This window comes from Scaptodrosophila lebanonensis, unplaced genomic scaffold, assembly GCF_003285725.1.
Source record: "Scaptodrosophila lebanonensis strain 11010-0011.00,11010-0021.00 unplaced genomic scaffold, SlebRS2 tig00000024-arrow-pilon, whole genome shotgun sequence".
In the NCBI taxonomy this organism is placed as follows: Eukaryota; Metazoa; Arthropoda; class Insecta; order Diptera; family Drosophilidae; genus Scaptodrosophila; species Scaptodrosophila lebanonensis.
In genome coordinates, this window is record NW_022060538.1 from 866,901 (window position 1) to 881,402 (window position 14,502).

At 37.9% G+C, this 14,502-nt stretch overlaps 2 protein-coding genes across 3 annotated transcripts in view; one reads left to right on the forward strand and one right to left on the reverse strand.

Annotated features, from left to right (window-relative positions):
* The first annotated feature begins 227 nt into the window (after nt 1-227).
* LOC115620897 (phenoloxidase-activating factor 2) lies at nt 228-6,000 on the forward strand. The gene is made up of 2 exons (XM_030514386.1): nt 228-334; nt 4,518-6,000. The coding sequence occupies exon 2, from the start codon at nt 4,527-4,529 to the stop codon at nt 5,778-5,780; it is 1,254 nt and encodes a 417-aa protein (XP_030370246.1). The 5' UTR covers nt 228-334; nt 4,518-4,526; the 3' UTR covers nt 5,781-6,000.
* A 3,229-nt stretch (nt 6,001-9,229) lies between these two features.
* LOC115620566 overlaps nt 9,230-14,502 on the reverse strand; it is a 42,787-nt gene continuing 37,514 nt past the window's right edge. For both annotated transcript variants that reach the window (XM_030513856.1, XM_030513855.1), the window contains exons 9-12: nt 13,387-13,731; nt 12,554-12,870; nt 10,439-10,697; nt 9,230-10,334 (exon numbers count right to left, since the gene is read on the reverse strand). In XM_030513856.1, coding sequence (XP_030369716.1) covers nt 10,066-10,334; nt 10,439-10,697; nt 12,554-12,870; nt 13,387-13,731 — 1,190 coding nt within the window. In that variant the 3' untranslated portion in view covers nt 9,230-10,065. The remainder of the gene's footprint in view (nt 10,335-10,438; nt 10,698-12,553; nt 12,871-13,386; nt 13,732-14,502) is intronic.

Below are 14,502 nucleotides of genomic sequence, written 5' to 3' on the forward strand. Positions count from 1 at the left end.
TTTCCAGTTGATTTCTGTCTTATCAGCTTGTACTGCTTATTTGCGTCAAGTTTAACAAACATAATAGATGATAGATTGAACACAAATTCTCTATCTAATTAACAAACATGTTTTACTTAGCTCTTAAGAGAGGAGGTAATCATGAACCAAGGGACTCTCTTAATCAAATGAACCTGAAGCCCGCAATATGTATTTCGGATGCTCATCAATTTTAGAAGCAGTCGTAGCTTGTTTTCGTTCATGTATACAGCTTTGAATCGACCGGTATAGCTCAGTTGTGGCTTGCAAAAGCTGAGACAGAAAACAAAGACATAATTGGAGCAGTAATCATCAGGTATATTATTGAAAAACAAATTGTGGTCAAGGCTGTTTAAAAAAATAAAAAAGTGAGCTAAATTAAATATACTTGTGCAGATAGCATTGCAGCTAAAGTATGGAAAATATTCTTCTCCGTATAAAAATGCAAAAATTCACTATCGTGTTCGTTTCACAAGTGACGTAACGAAGCGGACGCATACATATGTATATTATTGCGTTATCTAATACAACAAAGTTTAAATTTTCAAATGCAGGTTTTCTATGTATTTGTTATTTTGCGAGAACAATGATATACATGTTCTAAATAGTTTGTTTAACATAAGTTTTATTTCAGAAAGCTTATCAGTTTAAATCCGGATCAGTATACTTTAATGTGCTTTCAAATACGAGTACACAATACAGTACGAGTGCATAGTATTGACCTGGCGAACTTCATACTGCCTCAGAATAAATAAAAGATGTGTCGTGCAATCAAAATATCGCGCGTTTTAAAGTTTTCCCCAACAATGACAATGCGGCTTAGTCTATTGTTGATGCGTTGAATTGGCGTTCGTATGCTCCAACAAACCGTGTATCAGCTCTGATCTGATTTGAAAACATTACTAGACATACGATTCATGATTAATCATGCATAATGTTCATGTAGTGCCGCTCTCTTTGTTTTTGTGTTTGTAAACAATGAATTCGAACCCTACTAAGTAACGTAGAGCTCTTCTCGCGGGATTTCTTCTTCATCTGCAGTATTTGCTAATTTTAATTTCTTTAAGGTTTCGTTGAAGAAAATTAGATCTAGCTCGTAAATGCAATCGTTTGAAAATCACGGTCGAAAATAGAATTTCGGAGAATTACAAACAACCTGCCTGAAAAACTACACACACATGCAAAATGCTAATAGTATCTTTCTTAATGTTCACTCATCACAGAGAAATCTCGAAGTGATCGGTGAAAAATAAAGAAAATCGTTACAAAAAAATTAATTGTATCGGATTCAAATCAGTATTAATGCAGCACCTCCTCCCCTCTCACCTACTTCTTTTTAAACGGATTTAAATTTGTTGCGATTTCTCTACTTTTTCAAGACGAGTCGATATAGTCATTTCCGCTTGTCACTGTTTCCGTCAGTAATTCGGGTCCCAAGACAAATTCCAACAAGGTATGAAGTTTTTCGATTTTCTTTCTTTTCATTTACAAGCGAAATGGAAAGAGCGAATAAGAAAGAGTGTACTGTTTTTGGAACAAATCGAAATTAGACTCTTACGAAGTAACTTTACTTAAAATTGTGTTGACTAATCCATTATAAATGCCAACAGTTGCTAAACGACGATTTTTGAGTACCAATTTCTGGATTTGCTTAAAGTATTGCTCAGTTGATGTTCTTCGTCGGTTAGATTTTAGAATTATGTCATTCATAAATTTGTATTTTGACGTAGTCTAGTTTCAAATCTTCTGCAACATTCTTAACGTAAAAACGCTACTTTTGCAAAAAAACGAGCTTTTTATACTCCGTTAATTTTTTTTTTTTTAGTTTTCTTTATTCATCGAATCTTATCTCTCGGAGATTTACTATAAGTAGTCAAATCTTAATCTAATATAATTATTCAATTAAATACAATGTTTTTGCTGGCTGGGGATGTATCTTCGCCGGAGTAGCGTATGACTCGCCTGCCAAGTTTAATTCTGTGCGAGTCTATTTGGCAATACTCTCGTTTTTCAAATGCATTTCCTATCTCAGAGGTTATTCGGTTGACTTGTTCAATGATTCCAAGTTTTTCGTGAAAACCAAATTGGTGATTTGGGATCGCACTGTTGATGTGTAGGTGCTGTTTAATGCGATTCAGGAGCAGTTTTTCGAATATCTTCGATAGGCACGGCAGGAGACTGATAGGTCTATATGATGATGGCTGAGACTTGTCCTTTCCGGCTTTATGGATCATTGTGATGACAGATTTTCTCCATTGTTGAGGATAATAGCCCCATTTCGTCATGCTGTTGAAAATGATGGTTAGAAAATATACTGCATAGCTCGGCAATTCAATGATCATTTTGAAATTAAATCGTCGCTTTTTATAGCCTGTATCCAAAGGGTGAAAGGATATACTAGTTTTGTGCGAATGTGCTTTGGTTGACTGCAAACATGCTAACACAGACACAAATAGACACGAATAGACATGCATACACTCACATAGACGCAATTTCTATGTAAATGTGCAATTATACACCCTTTACGTGAGTTCGAATACCAAGAGACGTAAAATCGACATTTATTTTAAATTTTCTTAATTTTTTTAATTTCTATAATTATTCTAAACATACATATGTACAGAGTATATTTGAAAGTCGGGACACCCGAATTTTTATAGCCTGTACCCAAAGGATGAAAGGCTATACTAGTTTTGTGCTAATGTATGCAACACACAGAAGGAGGCGTGGCAGACCCCACAAAGTATATATATTCTTGATCAGGGTGACAAGCTGAGTCGATTTAGCCATGTCCGTCCGTCCGTCCGTCTGTATGAGCCCAAGGATCTCAGAAGATACAAGAGCTAGAATTACCAAACTTGGTATCCAGGTTCCCCTAAGCCCTTGGCAGGTTAAGTTTATTTTTTTTATTCTCTTACACCTCCCCACTCCCCCGCAATTCGTGTTTTTTTATAACTTCCGTAATTCTCGGAATTTTGAAATCAATTTTGGTAGTTACGTCCAGTTAGTGCTTATGTGCCCGTGTGCCAATTTTGATCATGATAGGTCAATTCTGAAGAAAGTTATAGCCATTAATAAAATCGCTCTGCTTGCAGCGCTGCCCGCAGTTGTTGTTTTTGTTGCTGCTTTGGTTCAACTTTGTGCTACATACATACACGTATATAAACACGCATAGACACGTGATGTAAATGTAAAACTGTACATAAACATATCTTCTATGTATGTATTAAATAAATTTGCTTAATTAATTTAATAAATTAATTAATTTTTTTTAATATTATTTTTAAAATTTTTCTTTTTTGTCTGTACTCTCCACAGGCTATTTTACTGTCGGGCTTACTCGACTGTAGCGTTCCCTCTTGTTTTCACTTGTTTATTGAATAATATCGCCTGCATATCTATACTAATATTTGATTGTTTGTTTGTTTGTTTGAATTGAAAAGGCTCCGAATCTACTGGACCGATGTAATGGTTTCTTTCATTGTTGACGGTGAACATGGGCTAATAATAAACGCCAATAATGTAACCAAAGGTGTAAAAAATTACCTTAAAAAACTTCTGAATAGCATGCTGTCAGTTCCTAATCATCCTCGAAACATTGTCACTTTAAATATTAAGGCAATATTATTCAAAAGCCCCCAGCCAAATAAAAAATTACAAATCGATCGACACCGTGATTAATATTGAAGACATTTAAATTCACTAAGCCCTTCGGAATTGCAATCATGCTTTTGAGAAATTAAAGCCTTCCAAGCTTGTGCAATGGGACGAGGCTGCTTATTAAGGAATTGCAGGAAAATTTAAGTGTAGCAACTATTATCAACGGCCCAGCAACTGGTCAACTAGCTCATATAACGAGGATACTGATGATCCCATTTGATCATTTATATGGCTTCAATTTCCGGTAGTCCCAAGGCCAAGTCTTCGAATTAGTAGGGATCAACATACGAAAGAAATGTTTTACGGTATAATTATCACGGGTCGTAGCTCCTGAAAATCAATTTATTTTGCATCCACAAAATAAAACATCAAATATTCCAAAATACACAGTTTCTGCATATTCAACTAAAATTTGGTGTCCCTAGGTCTTATAGTCTCCGAGATATAGGCGATTATACGAATGGAAAATCGGGGAAACCCCCATAGGGGGAAAGTGGGGGGGGGGAATCCAAAAAATAAAACAAACTTGCACAGCGTACACACATAAGGCATCTTTGTGCAAAATTTGGTGTCTCTAGCTCTTATAGTCTCCGAGATCCAGGTGTTCATACGGACAGACGGACAGACAGGGCTAGATCGACTCGTCTCGTCATGCTGATCAAGAATATATATACTTTGTGGGGTCTGCCACGCCTCCTTCTGCATGTTACATTTTCAGCTCCCGCAAACCTAATATACTCTTGTACATTTTATGTACAGAGTAAAATAACAAAAAAATTTTAAAAACGGACAAAAAATCATAATAAATAATAAATTGAACATACTATCTACATTTTCAGGTTTTCATAATGACGCTGCGAAACATTGCATCCTTAATTGTGGCTATGGTTGTGGCTATGACGCTTTTCGTAGATACAGAATCACAGCAAACGTCGAACGTGGACAAAAATATTAGAGATATTTTTAGCAGAAGCCCCAGTGACTCTAGTGGTTTTGCGACAGTTGTCACACCAGTGCCTTTAAACCCCTCTAGTCCACAAATTGACTTTAATTCCATCAGTGGAAAGACAGCGTCATGCAACTGTGTGCCATACTACATGTGCGATCCTTCCACAAATACCGTAACGGAGGACGGTGCTTTTGACGGTTTTGGGCAAATCGACATTCGCTTCAATGCTGATGATCCTGTCTGTCCATCCTCGGTTGACGTTTGTTGTGCTGGAAATCAGACACGCAGCGAAGTGCTGAACCCCACGCCTCTGGTAAACCGACCTAATCAGCCTCGTGGATGCGGTGTTCGTAATATAGACTTAGACTTTTCTCTTGTTGGAGCCACACATAACGAGGCTGGTTTTGGAGAGTTCCCATGGACTGTGGCTCTATTGCACGCCCAAAACTTCAGCTATTTTTGCGCCGGCTCCCTTATCCATCCACAAGTTGTTCTAACTGCTATGCACTGCATACAAACGCACCAGCCGGACAGCTTTTTAATTAGAGCAGGAGAGTGGGACTCGCAAACGACTAAGGAGCGGCTTCCCTTTCAAGAGCGTACAGTCGAGCGTATAATATTGCACCCCCAGTTTAATGTCAGAAACGTGGCATATGATTTTGCGCTGGTTGTGCTTAGTCAAGCTGTAACCTTAGATGATCACATAAATGTGGTGTGCCTTCCTACCCAAAACGCTGATCCAGTGCCTCGTACTACTTGTTTTTCAACGGGCTGGGGAAAAGACGTTTTTGGTGCCTCTGGCAAATACAGCGTCATCATGAAGCGCGTACCGTTGCCGGTGGTTGACTTCAATACATGCCAGGTACAGCTGCGCCGCACACGTCTGGGGCCCAAATTTGCGCTGGATCGTTCATTCATGTGCGCTGGAGGCGAACGTGGAATAGACACTTGTCAAGGTGATGGTGGAGCGCCACTCGCATGCCCAATCGGTACTGCTTCGGAAAATCGCTATCAACAGAGTGGAATTGTAGCTTGGGGTATTGGTTGTAATGAAGAGGTGCCTGCAGCATACGCAAATGTTGCTATAGCTCGTAACTGGATCGATCAACAGATGTTAGCCAACGGCTTCGGTACGGACATTTATACAGCTTGACCCGACGCGCGTGATTTCTCATATAAATCTAAGACTTTTTGCTGAATCGTTTGTAGTTGTTTGAATAAAGCAAACCCGCTCGCGCTTAATCAACATTAAAAATATTAGAAAAAATAAAAAACGAAAAAGAAAGAAAGGCCTAAACGGTAAACTTGTAAGGTCAATGTAATGAAAAAGTGTCTTCGCCCTTCCGATACGAAATACAAATTTATATAAAATAGTTATCGGAATAAAATACATTTCATTAAATACCAAATACCTTAACCAAATCCTTAAAATATTTTTAGCTTACAAGACTGTCAAATAGTGGAGCCGGTATTCAAAAATACATATGTCCACAATTTTAGGAAGCTTGGGAAATCTATTATCATGAATGTTCTATGAAAAAATATCTGATGTATGGCGGTGTTTATTGTAATATACTTTTGGCAGTTGTCATGGCCAGACCTGCATTCGAGGGAGTAAATAACTTTACTTAGCCTTTATATTTTGGTAAATTCCGATCATAGAATAGTCTACAAAGTCCGCACTCGCATGTTGTATGCATGTGTGTGCGATAAGCTTTGTAATCTTATTTAGTTTTTTAAAGCTCCTACTAGAGGTGCCCTGCTATTAAGTCGTACTTTTAAAAGCTAAACTTAAAAATATGGTCTGTGTCTGTGCCATCGGTGTGACAATCGAGGCCGTCACCGTCTTTGCAGTGTTTGTGAGAAGCGCTGAAAGCTTTGGCTCAATCTTCCTAAGCTCAGTATATTCGAAATTTTTTGTGGTGAGTTGATACCTTATTTTTGGTGCAACCGATGCTGCTGCGTGCTATTTGTAGAGTTATCTGATTAAATGCCGATAGAAGAGCGAGGTGATAAGACGTCCGGAGACTGCGACATCTGCTCCAGATAAATCATCACCATTTCACTCATGGTGTATTATGCACTAGTCGGCACCTCAACATTGTACATCAACATATGTTCTCTCACCTTTGCAAAACCCCTATGAACTTGAACTTGACCAACGAGAATGTGTGCCGTAGGAGCAATATATTCCCTTTATGGTGACGGGGCTTGGAATGTATGCAACGATTAAAGAAAACAACGGATTACCCTATATGTGATAACGGGATTAAGGCCCCTAGTTTATGTATAGTGGTGCCTGTTGTTTGCATACAAATCGTGGGAAATTTCATGGCGTGAGAATGCTCTGGGCAACCGGACGCATTTATTTCGCTCCTCACCAAGGGGGAGGAGTAAGTTCGATTTCAGCATCCCAAATCGCTAGTAAAGTTCATAAACTTTTTTTGCTTTATTTGCGAGTACATACATATGTACTTTTGTGTATATGCGGGTACCGAGACCCCGCCACGTTCCATGAGTATTTATTCACATTTGTGGCTCTCAACAAAGCCATGATTTTCGGATGCGTGTCAGTCCAATATGGTTTCCGCATTAATCTTGCTCCGGTAAAAATTTGCTCCGAAGCACCTTGAAAACCAGTAGTATTGGGTTTCATTATAGAAAAACCTATTAAATTCATTCATTTAATTTGAATTGTTTAGCGCCAAAATATTTTAACCTTGATGTAAGGAAGTGTTTATAGTTTTAAGTTAATGTACATTTATTTAATTTACACAACATGGGGACAATTGTTATCAGTTCAGTGAATGGGGAAATAATTTCAGTCATAATAATCGGTCACTACTGGATGCGCGGCTTAGTCGTCCACATACTAAACAATGACATTTAATAGAATTTTTTGTCTTTTAATAAAGCTCTCAATTAATAAAGGTAGTTTACAGTTATATTTTCCATCTTAATAAATTTTTAACCTCAAATACAATAACTTGGGTATAACTTGGGCCTTTTCCATAAGGAATTTATCACAATATGGCTTTGTAAATAATAGGAGTGGATTTGTAATGCTATATCTTATCCCTGTGGAAAATGGCGTTTTAGATTTTTGCAAATATATTTAAAACACCAGAAGGAAACATCTCCGCCCTATTAAGTATATCACGGGTGCCACAGAAATCTATTCCGCCCAAATTTCACCTCAAAATCAATTCTCGGTGGCACATAAATTTTGGAGGTTTTAAATATATCGTATATTTTGCCTGGAGATTTGATTAAAAACACCAACAAAGAGATTTTTCGACATAAAAAAATCATTGGAATATAAACCTTATAAACCGGAAACTGCAATTTCAATATACAAAACGGACGAGTCAAACAAAGTGAACTCAATTTCAAATGCTAGTTTTTTGCAGGGGAAAACATAGATTTGCACATTCTGCAAAATTCGAAATGATGTTATAAAAAAGGTAACAAATACATTTAATTTTTAATAAACAATATCAATGGAATTCTTTAGTTGGATCAGATGCGCTTCTCAAACATTTGTGTTGTATTTTGTTCCATATTAATCATTATTAATTCCATATTCCGGAAACGGCGGAAATTCTTGCTGGCTAATGTTAATGCAAATTGCGTATTCGTCTTTTATTTAACTTAGTACGTTACAGAATTTAAACTCAATTAGTCAATCAAATGTAATCGCTGTCAGTAATAGCTGACAGCTTGCTTAAAGGGGAAGTTCGAAATATTGAAATCTTCCGAAGTTCTGTGGCATCGATGGATATTTTTGGAAATTTCAACAACAACTGTAGAGGAAACATCCGGAGATTTCTGTGGCACCCCTGTATATATTTTTGATCTGCATAAAAAGACAAATCGATGCATTCATATCCATCCGTCTGTCTTTTTACGTGAATGCTTAAATTACGGAAACTATTTCTTTCTCCTTTTGAGTCTGTTATGCGGGCTTGCGGATTGACTAACGGATCATATCGACTAGCCTCACCATACTAATCAATATTGTATTTATTTTAGGGGGTTTGGTCCCCCTGCTTCTGGGCGATAAATACTTTCGCATTTCTGTGACTTTCTTAGGACTAAAAATTTAAAAAAGTTGTATGGATCGTCAAAATTAGTATTTTGTTAAATCCGAGCATTATTAAGGGAATTTTCATTTCTAAAATTTGTATTTTCATGTTGCCCACCATGTTTCATTAACCATATGAAAAATTATGAAAAATTGTTTAGATTCAAAAATGGCAAGAAAATAAGGCCGTAAGCAAATAATAAAAATTGTGTATTTGCAGCATTAGAAAAAGTGCCCTTAAGAAAAGGAAGCGTAGCAGCGGCTTTTATGGCTCTGGGATTTAGACCAAATGGCATTAACTCGTCTATCAATCGTCTAGTCTGGTTTGCATTTATATATTTTATGAGGCCTGTTCTTAACTTGTTGCCCACATTTTATATACACTTTTATCTTTTGGGTGAGTGTAACGAGACAAAATGAACTATACGGTATGTCTGTCTATTAACTTTATTATCCTAACGACAAACGAAATCTTGATCGCATTACATTGTTCCATGTTTTAAAAAAAACTTGTTCGATTTTGAATACTATGTATAATATTTATTACTTACAATATTGAACGCAAGTTTTCTCGTTCTACCTGTGTATAGGATGCTATTAAATTCCATTATGTTAGTAATGTCAAGCTAATACGAGTATGTAATAATTGTGAAATCTCCAAAACTGTCGACCATTTTGCTTTAAACTTAGCCTATCTCTCATGCATTCAACTGTTGAATCTGAACTTAACATAGCTTCTTTGGTTATGATTGTAAGCAAGCCTCTATTTTATGTATTAATATTTAACTGTTAAAATTGGCGCGAAACCATTTCTTATAATTATAAAATTCTACTATATAAACAGATTTAGTCCAGGGCTCCAATTACCCCAAATTATGAGAAAAGTATAACTATTTACAAGTAATAAGTTTATCATTTAGCTTGGCCGTGCGTAGGCTCAGCGCTGCTTGGCAGTTCCACAAAATACATCTAAGGAAACCGAAGAGAAACCCTAGAAGTATTGACTTCGGCCTGATCTACTCATTTGAATTTGCGCTACACTTCGATGGATAGTGGATGACATAACTGTTGACTGATCCTGTTGCTTATCGGGACAATCAGTGGCATATACTGATTTGATAGGCTGCAGAGAGTGATGTTCGTTAAAGCTAGTTGGCTCAGTCGACGATGTCACTGTAATCGCTGGTATACTCGTATTTTGTTGAGCTGTACTGGTCGGTATTATAGTGCGACTACTGCTGGTAGTGTCGGAAGGAGAGCACAAGGTCGCTGATAGTGGCAACATGTTGAAGCCCATTAATGGTGGTCGTACTGCGATAGATATTGGCAGTGACGCCTTCCGATTGAGCGAATGTCATCCATAGAAGTGTTGGGCAGTTCTGTCAGCGGACATTCCACGCGATAAGGTGTGTGGTACTGTGGTGTCATAATATACGCTGCTGCTCGATGGCAACGCTGACACGGGTGGAGGTGAGGGTGTTCGCACGAAACCCATGTTGTTTGGTAGAAGTGTGCGTCGTAACGAGCTGGCGTGCGCTTGATGTTGACCAGCCATTATCACGGTGCCACTAAGATACGAAGGCGACATGGTATTAAGGCTACTGGGGCCGAGCATATGAGGACCTGCGCGAGGGGATTATATCAAGATTAATATCAAATAGTCATCTGGGAGAATGGTCGAAGATTTCAACGAGCCTTTCGGCCATTGAAAATCAAATAATACTTACCCATTTGCATGGCTCCACTTACTAATGGTTGGGTGATGCTGGTGTAGATGGTAGCGGGCGGTGGCGTGGGTTGGCAGCCACGGCCACTGCTCATAAGTTTCGTACGACCTGTTCCTGGCCCTGTCTCTGTTTCGGACAAAAGTAAGCCGTTGTGCTGACTGACTTGCGCCTTTGCCATCAGAACGGTGGTAGTGGCTGTCGATGCAGACAATACGCCAGATGTGCAGTTCGGTGAGAGTGCATGGTTCATGCAGGTCCCCTATAAGCAGTAATATTGGTGTATCACAGTAATATCCAAGTCCAAAGACCATGAAAAGACAAAACGCATATCCGTAAGTTAGAGCTGTGAAGGTTAAATACATTTGTTTGAAAAAAGTCATTTAGCTGATAATCCACAGATACCTATCTGTCTCACCAAGCTAATGTATATTCGTGCATAGCCAGTACATGTGATCTTGTGTATCATACAATGTTTATTGTTGATAACGATACCAAAATATATGATATAGTTTAAAATAGGAATATAATGTAAAATGATGATGGCGAATATTAGCATATGCAGCTAATGCACTCTGGTTCGACGGCTGACTTCTCTGACGGTTTCTCTCTGCTTCTTCTTCTGACTGCTGACTTCTGCTTCTTTCTTTACGGCTGAAGACTGTGTTCGTAGTGCGGCTGACAACTTACTACTGACAACTAAGTACATTTCTACTGACTGCTTAAAACCAAAATGAGTACCGAGTACTGATGGCGATGCTGCTTCTAGGTGTTCCGCCATTCTCACTATCCTGCCTTCCCATCTTACATACATTAAGCAATTGGGATCTTCCACGCATACATATAAGCTTTAATTTTCTTAAGAATTTATATATCATGATGAAACATAGCATGTGGGCACAAATATCACAAACCGGATGTACAAGTATGTAATTGTGAGATTTTTGTTTTTTATACCCTGTAGGGTAAAAAGGGTATATTAGGTTTGTGCAAAGTATGTAACATGCAGAAGGAAGCATCTCCGACCCCATAAAGTATATATATTTTGAATCAGCATGACGAGAGAAATCGATCTAGACATGTCCGTCCGTCCGTCTGTCCGTCTGGATGAACGCAAGGATCTCAGAAACTATTTTTTTTTAATCTTCCCCCGCTACAGAATTTCGTCAATAGCGTCCACATTTCAAATGCTACCTAAACCAAACATTGCACACATAATTTCTATATAATTATCTACTGTTGTTTGACATTTTCTGTCAGTTCTAAGAAAAGTTATTAGCGAAACAAATTCTCGCCAGTACAACCCCCCCAAACTGCAGCAACAAGTTCGCTCTTCTTCTTCCTCTTTTTGCTGATGCTATGGGCACATATACCTCAATGTCGGAAGTTTACCTGGGTCCAGGGTATTTCACTTTCGCCATTGCTCGACTGTAGCGTTGATGGTTGCGGCGTGATTCGAACCGAGTACCTACTCAAGGAACGAAATTTTGGGAGTCCTGCTCACTCGTTGAGCTACAAGAATTACTAGTTATGGAGTATCTATATGGCAAAAGCGGGGGTCAGATCTTACAGCTCTCAGTTCATACCGTCGGACAGACAGATGGATATGGTACAGAACTAGTACATATAGCGTTTTGTACCTTTAAGGTATGGGGGAAAAATTATAAGATGGCCTGCTTCTCTTCATTGAAAAACAAGTGGAGAAGCTAAAGTCGTATTGCCCGACTTCGAAATACTCTGTACATATGTGTAGAATAATTATAACAAGAGAGAACGCTACAGCTGAGCAAGCCCGACAGTAAAATACTCTGTACTCTCCAAAAATAAGGAAAATAGACAGACAGATAGACGGATAGACGGACATTTCTATATCGACTCGTCTTGTCATCCTGATCAATAATATATATACTTTTTGGGGTCTGCCACGCATCCTTCTGCCTGTTACATATTTCAGCTGGCGCCAATCTAATATACTACTCTTGTACATTTTATGTAGAGAGTAAAAAATAATTAAGCGAGTGAAAATGGTAGATAATTTTTGTATATTAATATTTATATTGACATACATTTAGATTTTATATATAAACATATCGATCAATGAAATTAAGTATTACTCACATCATTTCGAGAGGACACGCTGGGCAGTGAAATTGGACTCAATATGTCCACATCAGCGTCAATGTCTGAGATATCACCGAAGGAATCGGCCGCATGTTTTGTGCCACCTTTTAACTGGTGAATGTTGATTCTTGTATCTCCACCTCGACCTGCCGCATCACCAATTGTCTTGGCCCTGCTTCCTTCGATTGCGTCGCCCTTTTTCCGCACACCGCGGTGCTTTTGCAAAGTCATCCTCCCTATAACAACCGTCACGCATAATAGGACACCAATCGTCGCTGATATGAGTAAATAGAGGTAGAACTTTTGCTGATGTTCTGCATATGAGTTGAAGAAAAATAGACAAAAATAGAATGAGTAATGCGATTGTGGCATAGCAATGTCAGTTGTTAGTCATAGCTTGTTAAATAAAGGCGTCCACACTTTGTTTACTAAGTACAGATTGTTAGTTACTAACATGACAAGCATAAATTGTATATGTAGAGTATATTTTTGTACCAATTGGGGAAATGTAAGGGGCACTGAACTGGGTGGGTCTTTAAATCTAAAGCCATAACAAAGACGTCAAAATATTCTTATCCAAGAACACGTACATAAAATAAACTACCTTTCCAATTCTATCTTTACTGTGATAACATTTTTTTCTCCTGTCGATGATCAGCTGTTGAATAATCTCGCGAATGCTATTATTAGTTTTGGGCAAAATGTGGCACCAAATTTATTACGGTGAAGTTGTCGGCAGTGTTAAACAGAAATACATATTTGGATTATTCTCACATGAGAGCTCAAAGCGTATTAACAACATGCGTGCAGAGTGGTAATGTAGAACTCACTCCTTATGTGCAAATAGGTGTCCAGCCAATTTATCAAGAAACCAACGACTTCGACATGCTCCAGGATATAATCTCCTTCAGTGCAGTTGAGGCTAACAAGGTCCAAATTATCGACCATCTGGCATTTGCGCCGGTAGAAAAAGTTTTTAGCAGTACTCTGAATGCTCTCTTTATTTTTTGCCACATCCGTAGCTATGTCGGATTCCTTACTGTCTTCCGTCGCCTTTGTAATTACTTCAGCAGCTCCAACATCTTGTTCGTGCGTAACTGCTGCGGTCGTCGGCTGTTCTTGATTCATTGCCGCCATTATGCGATTCAGAAATCGCATCGATAACCCAAGTTTATCTGCGAAAAACGGCATTCGTATGCAATTTCCTATACTTGTATGACCTATTGATGTTGATTTCCACAGTGAATATGCGTGGACATAACACTTTTACTAAGCAAATAAAGTAGAATTACTAGCTTAGAGAAATTTTGAATATTGAGTAGATTCGATAAATGTTTGGTTTGATGGACGTGAATACTAATGGTATGTTTTATGAACGATCAAGGTTATAGGAATAAAGAAAATTCTAGTAAATGGTAAAGGATAGCAGTCTGTATTTGAAGAAATCTCCAGTACTTGTACAACTTTTATTATGCAGCCATTGGCTACACGAATCGATATAGATTATACAAATTAGTTCAGTTAAACTATCATAGTCATTATGATATAACTAGTATATCGAATGACTGGATTCTTCAGTACAACAATGCTCCATGACTTTCATAAAAGAGCAGAAGACTGTTGGGATACTTTTAACAACTGATAAGGATCAGTATAATGTGCATTGTATAAATAAATTGGACTACCCCTGTATAAACGGAATTTTCCACAAGTAAATTGTATGTAATTATCTAATAGCGAAATAATTGAATGCCAGTACAATGGAGCTCGAACTATAGCAGCGTTCCCTTTCTTCTTTTTTTTTTTTTTTTTGCTTCTGTTAAAAAAACATAGCAACAACATCCAATTTTCATCTTCTTCTTTTTGATCAAGCATTGAATATAACGGTCGGCCTTGGCTGTTTGGGCAAGCTAATTTATATGTCAACACAAATACATATGTAGCAA

Excerpts from the sequence above, each read along its gene's own strand:
- LOC115620897 (XM_030514386.1), top strand. The coding sequence starts at position 4,527 with ATGACGCTGCGAAACATTGCATCCTTAATTGTGGCTATGGTTGTGGCT.